The 19,627-nt window shown below is 49.2% G+C and overlaps 1 protein-coding gene across 1 annotated transcript; it reads right to left on the bottom strand.

Annotated features, from left to right (window-relative positions):
• Positions 1-607: 607 nt before the first annotated feature.
• Positions 608-14,074, bottom strand: vwa1 (von Willebrand factor A domain containing 1). The gene is made up of 6 exons (XM_064300665.1): positions 13,119-14,074; positions 7,719-8,276; positions 5,457-5,795; positions 4,422-4,697; positions 3,769-4,041; positions 608-2,318 (listed from the first exon to the last, which is right to left on the bottom strand). Exons 1-6 carry the CDS (start codon positions 13,219-13,221, stop codon positions 2,278-2,280), a joined length of 1,590 nt encoding a protein of 529 aa, XP_064156735.1. The 5' UTR covers positions 13,222-14,074; the 3' UTR covers positions 608-2,277.
• Positions 14,075-19,627: the final 5,553 nt, after the last annotated feature.

Raw genomic sequence — 19,627 nt, 5'->3', positions numbered from 1 at the left:
AGTACTAAGGCACTGAATAAAACCTGGAGCATCGCCCAAATCTGGAAGACGGACTGAAGTAAAAAGAGTTGTTCTTTGCTGGACTCGGTGCAGTTATGCAGCTAACTCGGTAATCCTCGGGGGGTGTTTCACGAAGCAGGATTACTGAGTTAGCTGGCTAACTGCACCGAGTAAAACCCGGAACACGGACTGAAGTAGAGCCGTTTCGGGTTTTACTCACTGCCGATATCCAGCATACTCTGTAACCCTGCCTTGTGATACAGGCCCCTGATGGGCCGCGGGGTCTGTTGGCTTCTGTTTTTTTTTCCTTGTGATCGGCAACCAGCATTTAGAGGTGTGAGATGGGGAGGTGAAAGGTAGCAGAGTAGCGGTTCATTTTGGGTACTCTGCACTGCGTTGGCCGTGGTGCTGTTTGGTGATTTATTTCCCCGCAAAAGCCCTCTTAGCTGTGTGCTTTCACAGCTGTCCTCTCTCAGGGTTTCGCATGGCAAGCCGTTGCCAGCTGGAGAAGCACTACTGTGAAATCCTCGCGCAGTAATGCCAAAACCTGGGAGAGAGAGAACCTTGGAAGCTCAGGACATCCTGGCAGGAACGCTGCATTTTAAAAATTGTTCCAGAGTTTGGACAGTTCTTAGCCCAGCTACCTGAATTACCCGATGGAACGCACTGGAATGGGCTCCTCAGGTTTGATGTCAGCAGGGGGGAGGGAGGGCCAGAGAGAGCGACCCAGCCGGGACTGGGGGGTACACTGAGAACGTGACCCCAATTTCTGGGGCCCAATGGCAACAGCGTTATGGTTGGAAAGAGATGCCCTGGATCTTTGAGTCAGGCAGGCAGGTACCTGTGGAGAGCTGGCGGCAGGCGGAGCAGGAGACCCAGGTGAGTTTGCACACGGTGGCTGTTTTCTTTTTTAACATTTCACTCTGAAACTTGTGCGGATAGCGGCCAGGGAGGTGGCTGATGAAGAGGAAGAGATGGTGTGATGAAGGGATTCAGAATTCACAACAGAACTGATCATTAGCACACATAGTTAGTGGATGTATTTTTTTAATCACCCTGGCCTGCACTTTATTGTCATGTCAAAAAGTATCCAGCAGGAAAGCATTACAAGATGAGAATACTCTGCATTTAGAATGAGAAAGTAAAAACATTTTAAAACATACTTATATTATTTAGTTGTTTATGCTTGCATTTATTTCTCCTTTCTGTTAGTGTCTGCAATTCTAATCAATATTTAAATTCATTTTTGTATGGAGCAAAACCACGAATATGGTGTGGAACCTTAATTTAAAACACCACAGGGGGGCAGTAGAGTCTTTTTAAAAACTGATCTCAATCACTGAGTTTTCCATTGGAAATTCTGAAATGGATCCAGAGAAAAATAGAGGAGATTCCTTAAATTAAAGAGGGGATTTTGTGGAAACTTGAATCTTTACCTAGACCTGAATACACATCGGCAATAGTTGAACTACACCATTCTACCCTCACAAGATCATGTGTATCATTTCACGCAAACCATTGGAAGCACAGCCAACTTCACTGCAGGCGAATGGACGTGATCTCTCGTCTGATTCTTCTTCAGTTCATCTGGGCTCCCGCTGCGGCGGTCGGCCTTCTGTTACTCACCAGGAGAAAGGCTCGGCTTGACGGGAGCGCCCCGAGAGCTGATTGTTCCCTTAATATCACACGGACATATACTATATGCTGTGAAAACCTGGAAAAATAACTGAATGCTTTCTGCTTCGTCTACTCTGATGCTACTCCGTGCGCAACTCGTCTGGTGAAACTCTATTGCACATCCCCCATTGCATAAGCAGGACTAAAAATATGTTTCTCTTCTACCCCTATCCCTCGTATTCTAACACGTGACAGTACTTCTAACTTTAGGGAGCGACTGGGGCGTGTTTGTGTCTGTGCTTGTGCTTGTGCTTGTGAGTGTTTGTGTGTGAGCGTTTGTAGTTGGGTGCGTTCGAGTGTGAGTGCGTGCGTGTGCCTGTTTGTGTGTGCATGTGTTTGTAAGTGTGTTTGTGCTTGTGTGTGTGTTTGTGTGTGCGCGAGAGAGAGTGTGTGTGTGTGTGTGTGTAAGCATGCTTGGTGCAGCACCCTCCCTCGTTGGAGACAGGTAGCAGAGAGGCAGAGAGAGTGTTCTGTGGAGTGGGGGGGGGTGTGTGTGTGGGGGGGGGGGGGGGGTAAGACTCATTGTCCCATTTCAGTGTTTCCCTGAGCCATCTCTACCCCTGCCCCTCCTCTCAGGGCCAGCTGAGGCTCCCGCGTGGGTCACGCTCGTCTGAGAAATCTGTCCCCCCGAGGCTCTGCATCTACGAGGGGAGGGAGGGAGGGAGGGGGGAGGAGGGGAGATGGAGGGAGGGAGGGGGGAGGAGGGGAGAGGGGGGGGGAGGGAGGAGGAGGGGGAGAAAGAGGGAGAGAGGGAGAGAGAGGGAGAGAGGGGAGAGAGGGGGGGGGAGGGGGGGAGAGAAAGATTAGATTTTTTTATTTTTATGTCCCATTTTTTTAAACATTTGAAAAAATAGTATTCATAGAAACAAACAATAACCTCCAATCAAACCAGTGTTAACAGTGTTCCTAAAAGAAACTAAAAAGGGACAAAAGGCCAAAAAAGACTTTAAAAGCAACAAATAAAGCTGCAATAAAATCAATACAGAGCAATAAAGCCATCAGAACACAGACCTCCAGTAAAACACTAATGATAAATGAGAGAGAGAATGGGCTATGCAAATACAAACGCACATAACTGCTCTAGACTCACACATGCCGTCTAATTGCCTGCAACACGCCTTAAAGGAAGGCCAGATGCGAGTGCTTGTTTAGACATTCCCTGGGTGGATACAAATATGTTATTTATTTGCATGCCAGATTCAGTCGGCCCAGGCAACTTCGCTGGGTATTTACTGAAGTATACAGTGTACCTCATCTCAAGGGTGTCGTAGAAATAATACCCCACTCAGGAATCCGGCCTGCAGCTTTAAAGTTTGGATTCCAGTGCTGTTTTGGTGCACATCACCACCCACACACCGCTATGGGAGCCATATGTTTGGATATATGGAGTGTGAGTGCATCGTAAGCCTTATGGTGCTTCATAAGCCTTATGAGTGCATAATAAGCCTTGTAAGTGCATCAGAAGCCTTATGAGTACATTATAAGCCTTATAAGTGTATCATAAGGATTATGTGTGCATCATAAGCCTAATAGCGCACCACAAGCCTTATGAGTGCATTATAAACCTTATGAGTCCATCATAAGCCATATGAGTGCTTCATAAGCGCTAGGAGTGTATTATAAGCCTTATGAGTGCACCGTAAGCCTTATAGTGCATCATAAGCCTTATAAGTACATCGTAAACCTTACGAATGCATCGTAAGCCTTATAACTGCATTGTAAGCTTTATGAGTGCTTCATGTCCTATGGGTGAATTGCAAGCGTTATGAGTTCATTGGTAGCCTTATGTGTGCATCATAAGGCTTATGAGTGCTTTGTGAGCCTAATGGCGCATCGTAAGCCGTATGAGTGCATCGTAAGCTTTATGAGTGCATCGTAAGCCGTAGGGGGGCATCGTAAGCCTTATGAGTGCATCATAAGGCTTATGAGTGCTTTGTGAGCCTAATGGCGCATCGTAAGCCTTATGAGTTCATCGTAAGCCTTATGAGTTCATCGGTAGCCTTATGAGTGCATCATAAGGCTTATGAGTGCATCATAAGCTGTAGGGGGGCATCGTAAGGCCGAACGGGTCTCCGTTTTTTGGTGTCTCACCTGAGTGGAAGCGAGCTGTGCAGCAGAGGCCCTCGCCACGGGCGGTCCGGTAGACGGGCGAGACGCAGACGCGGGTGCTGGAGGGCAGGTCGGTCAGCAGCGTGGAGAGGGAGCCGGGGGGCAGGTAGCGGGACGAGGGGGCTCCGGACGAGCCGCCGTCCCCCTCCCAGGTGACCCAGTAGCCCTTCAGCCCGCCGGCTTTCCCCTTCCACTGCACGCGCACCGAGTCGCTGCCCACCGTGTTGAGCTGCAGGTCCGCCAGAGCAGGCAGCTCTGAGGGGGGGGAGAGAGAGAGAGAGGGAGAGGAGGGGGAGGGAGGGGGGAAGAGAGAGAGAGAGGTAGTGTGTGTGAGAGAATGTGAGGAGAGAGAGAGAGAGAGGGAGGGAAAGGAAGGAAGGGAGGGAGGGAGGGAGGGAGGGAATGTGTGTGAGAGAATGTGAGGAGAGAGAGAAGGGAGAGAGGGGGAGAGAGAGGGGGAGAGAGAGAGTATAGTGTAGTTATAGGTGGTTTCATTTGGTAACATGAGCTCCTCGTGCAACATTGCAGTTCACGGATATTCACGAGGCATACCCAAGGACATTATATAAGTGTTTAATTTTATTATGATTATTTTTTTTAAAGATTTCACACGTTACGCAGAAAGCGACGCTCACCCTCCTGCGTGCAGGCCCGGACGGACATCGCCCTCTCCTGGCCGGAGGCGTGAAAGGCGCTGACGGTGACGAGGTACTGCGTGTCGGGCTCCAGCTGGGTCAGCAGGGTGGAGTTTTGGTCCCGCCCGACGGTGGTGACGCGCACCTTCCCCGCCGGGATGGCGCCGTACTCGACCTGGTACCGCTGCACCGAGTCCGGCTGGAGCGGGCCCCAGCTGACCCGCACGCGGTCCAGGCCCGACTCGGACACGGTCACCACAGCTGGGCTCAGGACCTCTGGGGGGTTGGGGAATTGGGTGGAGCGCGTGGAAATATCGGGAGGAAATTGGGCAGTGTAGGAGGGGGGGAGGGGGGGGGTGGGGGTGGAGGGTGGAGAGGAATGGAAAATTAAGGAGGAATGGAGAAAGAGCAGATGTGATTTTAGGAATTTGGAAAGAGTGAGAAATGAACTGGCAACTCCTGTTCCTGGAGATCCACTGCCGTGTAGGTTCTTCTCTTTTGGCCCTAATTTTGCACGACTGATTATGCTAATTAGCCGCTCGACGAGATCTCTCTCCGTGGAATGACGTGAACTTTGTTAGGGTTGGACTGAAAACCTACAGGAATCTGGCAGATCTCCAGGAACGGCACTGTGCAGCCCTGCTGCTGTAAGAGAGTGTTGAATATACACTGATGTATCGCACAGTACTACTTCCACCCCCCCCGTGCTCACGCCCCCCCCGCGCCGCCCCCGCCCCCTCTCTCACCGGACAGCGTGGTGAAGGAGACGGACAGGGCTTCATACTTCCACCCCCCCGTGCCCCCTCCCCCCCGCCCCCTGCCCCCGCTCCTCCCCTCTCACCGGACAGCGTGGTGAAGGAGACAGACAGGGCTTCATACTTCCATCCCCTGTGCTCCCCCCCCCCCCCCTGCCGCCCCAGCCCCTCTCTCACCGGACAGCGTGGTGAAGGACACGGACAGGGGCTTCATACTTCCACCCCCCCGTGCTCCCGCCCCCCCCCCCCCCCCCCCGCCCCCACCCCGCTCCTCTCTCACCGGACAGCGTGGTGAAGGAGACGGACAGCGGCTTCACGTAGTCCAGGTTGGACTCGGGCGTCAGCGTGGCCCGGTACGCGGTGTCCGGCTTCAGGTCGTTGAGCGCGGCGAAGTTGGAGTCGCCGGGCCGGCTGAGCTTGCGCCACTGGCCGCCGCCGGTGCTGGTGCTGGTGCCGTCGCTGGGCCGCCCGTGATCGCCCCCCGCCCCCCCGCCGGTCCGGTCCGGCCCGAAGCGGATGTCGTAGTAGCCCGTGCCGGAGCTCAGGACCGGACGCCACTGCAGGACGGCGCTGCGGGAGGTGACGTCTCGAACCTGCAGCCGCTCCGCCCGAATTATCTCTGAGGAGAGAGGGGGAGGGAGGGGGACGGAGGGAGAGAGTGTGAGAGAGTGTGAGGGGGAGAGGGAGAGAGGGAGGGAGAGAGTGTGAGAAGAGAGGGGGAGAGAGGGGGAGAGGGAGATAGGGAGGGATAGAGGAAGGGGTAGAGTGTGAGGAGAGAGGGAAAGAGGGAGGGAGGGGGAGAGAGTGTGAGGGAGAGGATAGAAGGAGGGGGAGAGTGTTAGGAGAGAGGGAAAGAGAGAGTGAGAGAAGGAGGGAGAGGGAAAGAGAGAGAGTGAGAGAAGGAGGAAGAGAGTGTGAGGGGAGAGTGAGGGAGGGAGAAAGTGTGAGGAGAGAGAGAGAGAGGGATGGACAGAATAAGAAAAGCGGGAGAATAAGAGAGACAGATGGTGCGAGCGCGGAGCTAAGGAGAGGAGTAAGGAGTCCCCAGACAGACGCCTGGGCGGCAGCGCTACGTTAGCAACACCAGCAGTAAAAATCTCTCAGAATAGAAGCTGCCGTCAGAAGATGCTCCTTCTGACAAATGTCAGCCTCGTGAGGGATCCTCCTCTGGAGCACTCCCGCTTTCTCTTCCTGCTTTACGGAACCGATGACGCAGTCGGGAAGTCAGAAGCGAGCACGGCAGTTTTCTCCACCATTGATTTCTTTCGACTGCTTTAACACCCCCGAAAAATGTTTTTTTTTTTCTGTCCAGGCTTGATTTTTCTTTTCCCTTGCACATAAGCGTCAAATGTGTATGTGTGTGAGTGTGTGTGTGTGAGAAAGAGAGAGAGAAAGAAAAAGAGTGTGTTTGCATGTTTGTGCACACGTGTTAGTGTGTCTGCATTAATCATTTTATGTATGTAGTATATATGTCCTTATGCATATAATAACTTGTGTGTGTGTGTGTGTGTGTGTGTGTGTGTGTGTGCGCGTCACGCGTTACCCAATCCTTGGCCAGAGAAATGCCCTCTATAAATACCCATGACTGGCATCCCGGGGGCCATAGGCTGGGCGGCGGGGGGTGCGGGGGGGTGGTTTGTGGGGGTTACTGGTGGGTGGCTGGAGATAGTGGGGAGTGGCTGGGGGGTAAATTTCTTTATTAATAGACCCCCCCCCCCCTCATTTCGGCGTCTTCCCGCCTGTCTGCCCGTTTCCTCCTGAATCACCCCGTCCCGTCTGTTGCTAGCCTCCCGTGCCAGGACGGTCCCGTATAACGTATAGCTGTGCCCAGGGTTCGGGAAGTATAGCAGGAACCCCAGTGTACTGTGTCAGAAGTACACTATTAATACAGTCTGGAACTACCCTCCCCAGCTCCACCTCCACCAGACTCTTCCTCCATAAGTCTCTCTCTCCCTCTCTCTCACACACACACACACACACACACACACACGCAGCTTGTGTTCCATATGTCCGTTTATGCCCCGCATCTCAAAGATTATGGGAATTATTTAAACGGCCCATCTGCAGAGGTTCAGTCTCAGTGACTCGGTATGAGCTCAGTATGCCAGCATTGCACACAGCAGCGGCCTCTGTGTGTTCAGTGGGTGTTCAAGAGAGAGATCCGAACTCTGATCTCTCTCTCTCTCTTTCCCCCTAATATAACAAATATATATGAGACCAAGAGATATAGGCTCTGATCTATATCTCTCTGTGTCAATCTCTGTCTCTCTCTCACTTTCTTTTGCTCTCTCTCTCTCTTTGCAACTGGATAAGAGAGAGATGAGAATTTGAGTCTTTGGGGAAAGTTGAAGTTAGCCTGCCTTAGTTTAATACCTAATCCATTCACTTTATAACTACACCTTCTGAACAACAGAACTGCACGAATTATGTGATCTCTCTCCCTCCCTCCCTCTCTCTTTCTTTCTCTCCCTCTCATGAGTCTAAAAGTTATATTCCATTTTGGTTTTTTTGTACTCCTTCCTCTCCTGCTCCATTCACTCACCGATGATGGCATCCCTCAGGTCGTTGGCGATGATGTTAATATCATCGATGTCCACGAAGTACAGGTGGCTGTCGACGGGGGGGGTGACCACCTTCCGCAGCACCTGGTAGTTCCCGTGTCCCGTGGAGACCGTCAGCACGGCCACGCCCTCCTCCCGCAGCTCCGCCATTGGTCCCTCCACGGCACCAGGCTGCATGCCGTCCGTCAGCCACACCAGCACCCGGGGCAGCCCCGCCCTGGCCCCGCCCTCCCCTCCCTCCCTCAGGACCTGCTCCTGGGCCAGCTTCAGGGCCGCCTCCGTGTTGGTGTCGCCCTGGACCTGCCTGGTGCGCTGCAGCGCCTCCTGCAGGCCGCGCTGGGTACTGTGCGCCCGGAAGCCGAACTCCAGGTGGGGCCTGGTGCCCACCTGCAGCAGCGCCACGCGCACCTGGTCGGGCCCCAGGGCGAAGGGCCGCAGGAGCTCCGACAGGAAGCCGAGCGTCCGCGAGAACTCGTAGGAGGAGATGCTGCCCGACGAGTCCAGCAGGAACAGGACGTCCCCCTCGCAGCAGTTCCACGCTGAGACGGAGACAGGAAGGGACCGGGGGGGGGGGGGGGGGTGACAAGAGGAAAGGACAGAGAAAGGACACGGAGCGTATGGTAAGTAAACAGGAAAAAGGATGCGGGAACTTTTAACCCTGAGCATGAGGGATGGTGCCGGAGGAGACAGGGACACGCAGTATGTCCTGTGCCCCTTCCACACGGCATGTGCCTGCTCTAAACAGTTCATTGCTCCTGCTGCTGCTTGACCAGAACAGTGACTCTTGTGGCTAGCTGCCGCCGCTAGCGAAAGGACGGTGAGAAGTTCTGTGGGCTTTATGAGGGGACTGTTGTGATAACGGTGAGACGAGCGAACCCGCAGACGCCCACGAACACGGGCGCCATCATCCACTCAGATCTGCGGCAACAGCCCTGCCATCATACTTTCCTTTTGTATTTATCCAGCTCTTTCTCCGTTCCCCTCTCATCTTTCCAGAAATCTCTCCCTAACCCTTCCCCCCCACCCTCTCTCTTTCTCTCTCTCTGACACACACACGCAAACATAGATATTTTCTCTCTCTCTCTCCACCTCCACCTCCACCTCCACCTCCTTGGAACACTGCTGCACAGTCATTAAAGTTCAATGGGCCGGGAAGTGAGGGAGGGAGAAAGAAAGAGAGCACAGGAGAAGGAGAGGTTTTTTGAAAAAGAAGAAACGAGGGAAGGAGAAAAGAGGTGCTTGGAGGAAAAAAAAAAAAAGAGGTGCTTGGAGAAAGGCCGAGCCAGAAACGATGCAGCAGTAATAATGAAGAGAGACGAACGGGGATGAGGCAGTGGGGGGGGTTGGCGCGGGGGGGGGGGGCAGGAGCGTACGGAGCGAAGCTTCAATCATAATGTTTACGTGACCTGAGTGAAGTGTTATTAAACACGAACTCCCAAGCTATTGCAGCGCTCCCTGGCACAAAGGACCCTCAGCGGGTCTGGAAATAAACAACAGATGACGAGATGGTAGAGAGCAGGAGCTGGAGAGGACGGCGAGTGCTACTGGTCATGGGGGGGCGGGCGGGGGGGGGGGGGGTTAGAGAGGAGAGGAGAGGAGAGAGAGAAAAAAGAGTGAGGGTAGGTATGCGCCGGTGGTAGGGAAGGAATGTAAAAGTGTTCCCTCTCTGCATTCCGGACTGAGAGCATGTGTGTGTGTATGTATGTGTGCATTTCTGTGTATGTGTATGGCGTGGGTGCGGACGCATATGTGTGTGTGTGTGTGTGGGCTACAGCCTCAGGTATAATGGGGAGTAAAAACAATGGAGTGTGAAAGAGAGGAACTTGTTGTCATCACAGGACATAGGACAGGAGTGAGGGGTTCCCTGTCGGTGACATCACAGGACAGAGGGCAGGTAGCCCGCACACACACATGCACATATGCGTCCGCACCCACGCCATACACATACACAGAAATGCGCACATACATGCACACACACACACACACACACACACACACACACACACTCACTCTCTCTCTCTGTCTGCCTCTCTGGACCCTGACCTGGGGAGGGCGGGTATCCTTGCTTTAACTGTCCCTCTGCCCTGTTTGTTCCCATTTTCCACAGACTCTGCGTGTCTGTCTGCCTCCCACTAAACAAACATGTCTGGCCCTTCATGTGTCTGTTTCACTGTCTGCTGGGCTCTCTACCTCCACACACAGATTTATATACATCAGTGTCCACCTCACTGTCTGTCTATCTGAGTCTACTTTATCTCTATTTCAACCTCGGTAGCATCAAAGCACCCAGCTCAAGTGAAGCAGTAAAAAATGTTTTCTAAAGGAAAACATTTCGATCGGGGGTTGGGCGGAGCTTCAGGTTTATGTCAAGGGGCAGCGGTGTCCCTCTTGGCTCCCATCCAGGGGCGGGGCCATTGAGTTCAGAGGGAGTTTCAAAATAGGAGGGAGATAAGAGGCTCAGAGAGATCTCTCAAGATCTGCATCAGATCTGCACATGAGCTGCCCGCTTGACTCTACCATATGTGGTTGCATGGGCCTGCGCTACGCACGCACACACACACACAAACACACACACACACACACACACATACACACATATGCACGCACGCACACACACAAACACACACACACACATACACACATATGCACGCACGCACACACACAAACACACACACACACATACACACATGCGCACACGCACACACTCAAACACACACATAAACATGCGCACACACACACACACGCACATGTGCACACACACACACACACATGCGTGCACACACACACACACACACACACACACACACACACACACATCCCGCTGATGCTTTACGATGCTTCGGCTGCTGATCAGCAGGTGTGTCCCGTCACACCAGATGGGTTCCAGAACTTCAGAGACAGTGCGGCAACAAAAACAAGATGTTCGACTTTGCTCAGGTCAGCCTCAGATATGTCCAATATGCAGATGCTCTCATATCCTGGAGTTCGCTGTAGCCTCTGCTTACAGACATGTCCACCCCACCCCAAAACAGGAAATCCCACTTTAGAATTATGCTGTGCTCCACATTATTACAGTGCTCACACAATAGAAAATATGATCATATAATACTGGGCATGCTTCAGTTGACCTAAAAAACTAACCACTGCTCTCCTTCTAAATAACTTGGCTGGACACCCCGCATAATATCCCCACAAAGAGTGGATAATTCCTTACATGGCAACCACCATCCAGAGGCTTTGTGTACACATAAAACAAATTACCAAGAAAGGCATTAGGACTGTTTTTTAATTATTATATTTTTTTATATTTTTTTATGGCACAAGACAAAACCCAACCAGAGAAGCCATCAAGATGTACCACTGATGACATGATGCAGTACTTTGGAAACCACAATGGTGACAATTAAATAAGCTTTGTTGTGATATGCTAATGTGTATATTTTAGAAGATAAATATTTATATTGTTTCAAATATAACTGCCACTAATATAATGATATAAGAAAGGAGTTTGACCATGACAACAAGGACCTTGGGTTGGCACAAATTGTACAGCCAACACCAGCTTGCTGCAGGTATCTCAGAAAAAGTTTAGGACACCTGAAATCATACGAAGGTAATAATAATGATGATTTTGATCAGTTATTAATATTAGCAATATGGCATGAACATCTTTTATTTATATTTTTTAAATCCCTTTTCAAGGATCTCAATGCTGTTTATAAAGAATGGGGGGGGGGCAGGAGGGGGGCAGGAGGATCTCATGCACAACAGCCACCAATGAGCAGCACCTCTATTGGGAACCTTTACATTGGCCACAAACCTTGGAAGTCAAGTGTACTGTACGTGCCACTTTTCAATAAAACCTGAGCCTGGCTGCTTGCACACAGGATACGGCCACGGGACTCTGGTCCTGGGCTTCCCCCTCGTTTGACTCTGCGCCAGAGTTTCAGTTTCCTGTGCACTGATACTGTCCTGCTCAGGACTGTGTGCGGTCTTGCATAATGGTGTCATTTGGAACCTTCCTACTACCTTCATTGGTCTACAGCAGACCCGGCCGGGTCAACTACGTATTTGTCTTGGATTCAAATACTTTTCTGTGCTCTATTGATCTTGCCTGGTGTCAATTGAGCCTGTCAATAAGGCGGGGTTTGCACTTTTTGAGAGTATTTCATTGGTTCCACCAGACAAGATCAGTAAAGCGCAGAATCAGAATCAGCGCAGAAGTATTTGAATCCAAAACAAATACGTATTTCACCCAGGTCTGGTCTGAAGGCAGCCCTAATTCTGGAAGTGACGTGGTCATTAATATTTTCTTCGTGATTCTGTGTAATTTTACATTTCTGAGAAGGGTTGTGATTGTGGTCAACCTCAAATTAAGACCGACTTTCTTAATTTGAATTTGCCACAGCAACCGCCAACCTTGGCTCACCTAATGTTGACCTTATGCGGAACTGAACATTTCACCAGCCCTACCTATGCTTAATATAAAACCATATCCCCTAACCCTAATAATACTACATTATCTATTTCTTACACCTACTATGACAGGTAACTTGTTGTAAAGTTAATATGTAAAATTATGTATTGACTATAACCATCAATCGTGACCCTGTTGGCACTGTTCATTGCCCAAACCTTTCTGAATAGACTTATGTAAGTTGCTCTGGATAAATACCAAAAAATATCAATGTCAAAATGAACCCTTTTCATGAGCAAATCTAAATTAGTGCCACTACTGATGTTTTAAGCCTTCTTAGATATTAAAGACGCATGTAGAAGGGTTACTATTGCTTTTAAGGAGAACCTGAAAACCAGACACTTCTTGATTAAACTGGGGTCTTGATTAAACTAGTCTTGAGGTGTCTGAAGTGGTGGTATTTCCAGTTTTTACCATACAGAAGTTTCTGAACCAGTCAAACACAGTATCACCAGGTGTTTGAGAGAGTTCCATGATCCATAACGATATATTGTTGATGCATTGATCAGCAATAAAACGAGACTATCAGAGGGAAAGTGACAACTCTTATTTCAGCCAACTTCCCATCCTTACATAACAGCACCACACAGTCTCAGCCTCTTTAAAATCAACCATAGCTGCAAGCAGTATTTAAACAACAGCAAAAACAACACTAATAATAATAATAATAATATACAAACATTAATATTTATTATTATTATTATTATGGTTTATTTTAAAGAGGCTATTATTATCTGTAGCTTTAGTCTATTTTGCATTTTTCCTCTCTGAATTCTGATGGACTTCGTGAGTGTGCTGGCCTGCGCTATTTCCACCTCTGTTGAGCGGCCAGCGGACTGGAGCAATAGTGTACACTGTGTATTTTAGTCTCCCACCCCTAGACCGCCCCCCGGTCGCGGCTTACCTGTGTCAGATTCGGCGTCTTGGGTATCGGTCAGCCGTAGAAGGACAATGACCAGCGCGCAGGTGAGTGAAATTCGGCGCTCCATGTAAGTCGCGGTACTCATCCAACTACTCAGTTAAAGGAAATGCGATTTAAAAAAGCGTGACACACGAAGAGCGCCTCCTCTCATTGCCCGATACTCCGCTTCAGCGAAGTCTCCCCCTCTCACATTCCCGGGATCCTCGTCTTCGTCTCGCAGAATTATTACCGATTTTCTATTTTTTTATTTCAGTCAAAATCCAAAATGTAAATCCTCTGGAAAATACTCGTGGTTTTGCTTCGGTTTCCAGTTTCCTCCCTCGGCTACTTTCTTTTCCTCTCACCATTCAATCACGCAGTCCAAAAACACCTGTACCGTTGTGAACTCTCTCTCTCTCTCTCTTTCCAACTTAACGTCCTGTTGAACAAAAACAGTCAGATTTTTGTGAAGTTGACTATTGCCTTTATGGACAAAGTAATAAAATAATCTCAGCGCTTCTCTGACACTGCTCTCGTGCTGTTTCCACCCTTTCCAATCCGTGCTCCCTCCTCTCTTCTCCTCTCTTCTGGAGTGTCTTAGTTTTCACGGGTCTAGGCGTCACGATTTTGGAATGGTGCCCGATTTTTTTCCTTCTCCTCCAGTAGACTTAGGCTACTTCTCATGGGTTTTTTTGTCCCAGCATTCGTTTCAAACAGGTTATTTAAACACATTCCAGCCCCCACGAAATATCTTTAATCACCCCACTGCTGCTGCGCCATTTACTATTTTGAAAGGTCTCTACTTCGCGGTTAAGCCGTGAGCTAATGATAGTTAATGTCTGAACACGTCTACCGGTTTTAGAAAACGGGGGCTGAAGACAAACTGAATGACAGCACACTTCATTCCCTCAAAATAATCCCCTAATAACTGTACTTTTATGACTTCACTGGCTTCGGGGCTGCTGACAGTCAGCTAGAATTTTCTTGATCTGTGTATCTGCGGGGCCCATAAATTATCTTAAGGAGTCTTGTCGGTGCGGAGGACTAGAAATCTGAGCCTACCATTACGTGAGTGTATGTCTTGCATGTGTGCCTGTATGTATGCGAGTTTAATAGTGTAAATATAGACACTGGGTGAGTATTGGTCAGAACTCGGTGCGACTGAAGAGCGCGCGATAAATCATTCAGGGCCCACTCAAGCAGTTTTAGCGGAAGGGGGACAAACCGGATGTTTGGATCAAAGTTTGGATCAAAGTTTGAGTGCTCTCTGTCGCAGACAAACATTAACTTTCGGTAACTGTTCGTAGGGGAAAGGGTGCGTGTGCATTTGTCCCGTTGCATATGATAGTCAGCTGCTCTAATTCCTGGGGGACATTTGCGGTGGGAGATTGTCCCTGAACTTCATTATCTTGTCTCTGAACGTGATTATCTGTAATGCAACGATCCAACCATTGGAACTGGCATCTAGAAATAGTCCAGAAATAGTTAATCATGAGTTTGGATGTATGGGAGCCCTTATTGTGTGTGCGCGTGCACGTGTGTGTATGTGTGTGTGTGTGTCTTCAGAGCCAACAGATCTCTCATGAACGACCAGTACGTGCTACACACACAAAGGCAGCCCAGAGCCCTTGAGAACACACCCCTGTAATGGCTGCTTGGTAGCTACTTCTCATAATGCTTGTGCCCTGGTTCACATATGCCTCAAACGTTCTCAGTCAGTGTCTGCATATACAGAAGGATGCCTGTAACACAAACCATATTTCCCATTGCTGATGTATCGTTTCACCGAACCTTTATCTCGGTTTGGCCGGCAGTTGTTTTTTTTTTTTTTTTACTCCTCTAGTAAAAACAGAAATTCCACGGCAACATCTGCAGATCCTTTCACAAATATGAAGGTCATTTTAATAAAATGTATGCTTGTGACAGCTTCACCTTTACTGGTTCTCAAACTTGCAGGAGCATGTGTATTCTATTATCAAGTTCAGATTTTCAATAATAGAACATTCAACACGGAATAATGTTAAAAAAAAACCTCAGAGGTACAGACAGTGATTTATTTATTTACTTACTTATTTAATACAACTGATTTTCTGAAGATTATTTTAAATATGGAGCAGCTGAGATTAGAGTTTAAATCTTAAATAAAAAGTTCAGCTGTGCATTTAATGGAAACGTTCCCCTTTTTATCTGAAGATATGATCAGTGATCAGCCTTGCTCTGGTAATGAATTAAACATATTCAACACTTTCTGGAAATGATGTGAACATATGTCTAATTCAAGCGGAATTGTCCTTCGATCATGACTCCTATAGTTTTTGCATAATGTATTGATTATTGCTTTGATTGTTCTTATTTTTTTCAAACGAGTGTTTTCCTTAATGAGTTCTCCTTCAAAGGACACTTCTCATCTGGTAAGCAGGAAGGCATTGCTGTTAAAAAGGCTTTCACACAGAAATGGAACAGTTCTTTCTTTTTATGTGAGTAAGGCCCCTCACACCATCCCTCTAAACATCCCTAAATACCCCCCCCCCCCCCCCCCCCACCACTGGCTAAAACATTATCAAATCATGGAAACTGTTGCTCTCTTTTTTGAATAGTAGGTTTTGTTTTGAACGATTCTTCTAAATTCTAAAATAAAGTCAGTGTTCTAGAACTCCACTGATTCAAGTTTCACTGATTTCAGCAGTGATTGTTACATCACCATTAGAATGTTCAGTTACAGTAAGAGTATTTTGCTAACATGTTTATGACCTTAACTGCCCGTCTTAGGGCAAATGAATGGTGTCTAGTTGACATTTTGTTGCACTGGTTGTAGATTACAATGTATTACACATTACACGTGAGAATCTGTGTTCTGTAGGTAGCTGAGGTGGCTGTCTGGTTATGCGGTGTTCGAAGGTGTGCCAGACATCTTTGGCTGCTTGCGGACTGAGTCATTAGGTTGTTTTTAATTATAAAGCCATTTAAGGAGCACAGCCCTGCCTATCTGTACTGCGATAACAAATGGCAGCTTCATTCGCCAGGAATGGCTACATTTCTGTCCAAATATTTGTAACCGTTTTGAAGAAAAGGCTTTCAGCTATTTGGTGAAGTATTCATGGAATATGCACCTAGGAGACAAGAAGTGAAAGTTCTTCCATAACACAGGTGTAGTTTTTTAAATAAGTAGTATTATAGTTGTATTAATGTGTGCGTGCATGTGTTTAGTGTCTCGTGATCAACTTATTGCCCTTGTGGTGACGGTGCTCTCTACCAAAGCAAGTCCTTCTCTTCTGCATTGGCCTCATGCCTTGTTAGTTACTGCCACATTGGAGAGAAAGAGAGAGTGACAGAGAGAGTGAGGGAGACACCGTTGGCAAGAGCGGGGGTGAGAGAGAGAAAGAGAGAGTGACAGAGAGAGCGCAGGAGAGATTGTTAGCATGAGAGAGAGAGAGAGAGAGAGAGAGTGACAGAGAGAGTGCAAAAGAGATTGTTAGCACGAGAGAGAGAGAGAGAGATGGAGAGAGAAAGAGAGTGACAGAGAGAGTGCAGGAGAGATTGTTAGCATGAGAGAGAGGGAGAGAGAGATGGAGAGAGAAAGAGAGTGACAGAGAGAGTGCAGGAGAGATTGTTAGTGTGAGAGAGAGAGAGAGAGAGAGAGAAAGAGGGAGGGGGTTGGGGGGGGGGGGTCTTTGAGACACAGCCCCACTGTGTGTGGAGTGATTGAATAGAAACTTTGAAAGGGCAGGAAAGGAATAAGAGAAACAAACCTTGCCTTGCTTTGTGTGTTTGCCTTCTGGCACCACAGCCGCCTGTAAGGCCTCATTCCAGGCGCCATTTTGACGGGCCTTTAACGTACACAGCGTACACCACGGCGCATTACTGCTGCCCGCTCTGTGGTCCTGTTCGAGCTCAGTGTCACCGCACCGGTTAGTTCCCTGCAGCCTGACTCATTTTTCGGACTACAGGGGGCCCTCGACGTTCCCGTCGACTGGATGGAGAGCGCCTCGTAACGGCGAGAGCGAACCGGAGAGAGCGAACGCTTTGACTTTCACGCCCAAATCGCGGCTTTGCTTGCTCTTCTGCGCCTTGTCGTCGGCGTTCGCCGCGCCGCGAGATCGACGGAGTCGGGGGAATTAATGAGCTCGGCTGCTCTCCGAGTTTAATAAATATGCAGGGTCACACGCTGCGTCAAGATGTTGGGGGTAATGCGTGTTCGTGTGTGTGTGTGTGTGTGTGTGTGTGTGTGTACTCGCTTGGCAACTCTACGCCACTTGAGTTCTGAAGCGCTGGATACGGAAATCGAGTTCTGCTAATGAGAGATGTGGCATACGGGCCGAATTTAGTTTCATTGAGGAACGATTGCGATTGATGTGGATGGAGATTAAGACGTGTACACTGAGATCGTGGCTGTTGACGAAGGGGAGTCTCGCCACAGGAATTACTCTGCAGCCCTTCGGAGTAGCAATTATATTATATTATAAGCAATCCGAAAAGGGCACGGACACGCAGGCGGACGCAGGAAGGAATGTTTTTTGACGCCCACATCTTGGACACGGTTCCAGATGTAAATAAAGGCCGTTAAAACGAAACAACTAAACAAACCTAAAAATACTTTACCGGGAAGGGGGGGGGGGGGGGGGGGACTTGTGGGGGTGGTCGAGGGGTTTCCTTAGGCAGGGGGTCTGATTGTCCAGTGCCACAGTGTTTTTCCCGCTCCTCTGTGGTCCTCCCATACCTGCGTCACCCAAACATCCTGCTCCTCATTGTCTCTTCCAGGTGCCCAATTTCCCCTCCTTTTGTCAAAACGATCGCCAGGTTTGTCTTGCGCGTTGTTTTGGATCTGAAGAAAAGGAAAGGAACAGTCATACCCAATCAGAAGGGGGAAGTGCGTTAATTTACGGGGGGAGGGGGGGGGTTATTAAAAATACTCTGCTTTCCTCTCAACGTTATTCATCTGGAATTCAATTGTCCCCAAAAAAAATCCTAAAGACGATTTCCCATTTTTAGTGCCCCCACCCTCCCCCCTAAATTGCGATGAGGTCTACGCCCTTGGACTAGCTGCTATAGGATACTTTTAAATCGTGTCCAACAATGGAAGAATTTACCTTGAGTGACTCTGGGAAGCGGTTCAGCTCTGTCTCTCTCCCTCCAGCCGGCTCTATCGCCAGGGGATTCCAGCGAGAGCCGCGCCGGCCGGATGATGTCACAGGCTTCAGCGCCTCCACATCTCTCACAGAATCTGAAAGGGGGGGGGGTGGGGGGGGGGGGAGACCGGGTGCCAAAAGGAGTCGAATGCGCTAAAGCCCCCCCCCCCCCCCCTCCGGCTGCACGTCTTCTTCTGAGGTGTTTATGTGTGTGTGTGTGAGGCTCTGCGCTTGCCAGGATTCCTGTGAGCCTAACACACCAGAGCCCCCTTTCTTCTCCTCCCCACACACTCTCCCTCTCTCTTTTATTCTTTTCCACTCTTCCGCTCTGTTTTTTCTCTTTAGACTTTTTTTTGTGTGTCTTTTTTGTCTATTGTGCTCTATTCCCTCCGGTTTGTGGATGTGGTTTTGGGTGGGTGGGGGGGGGGGTCACCGATGTGTGCAGAGGTCCAGCTGTGACGGTGTGTGTGTGGGTGCACGCTTGTGTGTTTGTGTGTCCGTGAGTATATGTGTGTGTGCATGCCATGTGCATCTGTGTGTAATGGGTGTATGTGCATATGTGCCTGCGCGAGTGTGTTTGTGTGTGCCTGTGCATGAGTGTGTGCCTTTGAGTGTGTGCGTGTCTGTGTGTGCATGCGTTTGTGCATGTGTGTATGTGTGTGTGCCTTTTAGTGTGTGTATGTGTGTGTGTGTGTGTGTGTGTGCATGTGCGTCTGTGTGTACGTGTGTGTGTGTGTGTATATATGTGTGTGTGTGCCTTTTAGTGTGTGTATATGTGTGTGTGTGCCTTTTAGTGTGTGTGTGCATATGTATGTGTGTGTGTGCATGTGTGTCTGTGTATACATGTGTATATGTGTGTGTGTGTGTGTGCATATGTGTGTGTATGTGTGTGTGTGTGCATGTGTGTCTGTGTGTACGTGTGTGTGTGTACGTGCATATGTGCGTGTGTGTGTGCGTGTGTGTGTGTATATGTGTGTGTGTGTTTGTGTGTCTACACTGTGTTAGAGCTGTGTTAGAGGGTGGAGAGTGCAGCTGTAAGACAGTGGGGAATAGGATTGCGAGAATGTGATCATTGAGTGAAGGGAGGAATGAGATGTTAGCACAGCTGTAGCGAACCGGAGCCAAAATCAGCCTGAGAACACAGCTGAGGCAGACTGGGACGGTGCAGAGATGCAGGTCAGAAAACGCTGAGCTTCTAAGTTTATTTCACCACTACACACACGCACACACACACGCCTGCACACACACACACACACACACACACATGCACACTCACTCACACACACACACGTGTATACACATATACGCACACACACACACACTTGCCCACACACACACATGCACACACACACACTCACACACGCACACATGCACACACACACACAC

This window comes from Anguilla rostrata, chromosome 11 (assembly GCF_018555375.3).
Source record: "Anguilla rostrata isolate EN2019 chromosome 11, ASM1855537v3, whole genome shotgun sequence".
NCBI lineage: Eukaryota > Metazoa > Chordata > Actinopteri > Anguilliformes > Anguillidae > Anguilla > Anguilla rostrata.
The sequence above is the reverse complement of the archived record's forward strand: the minus strand, read 5'-3'. Positions and strand labels throughout refer to the sequence as shown.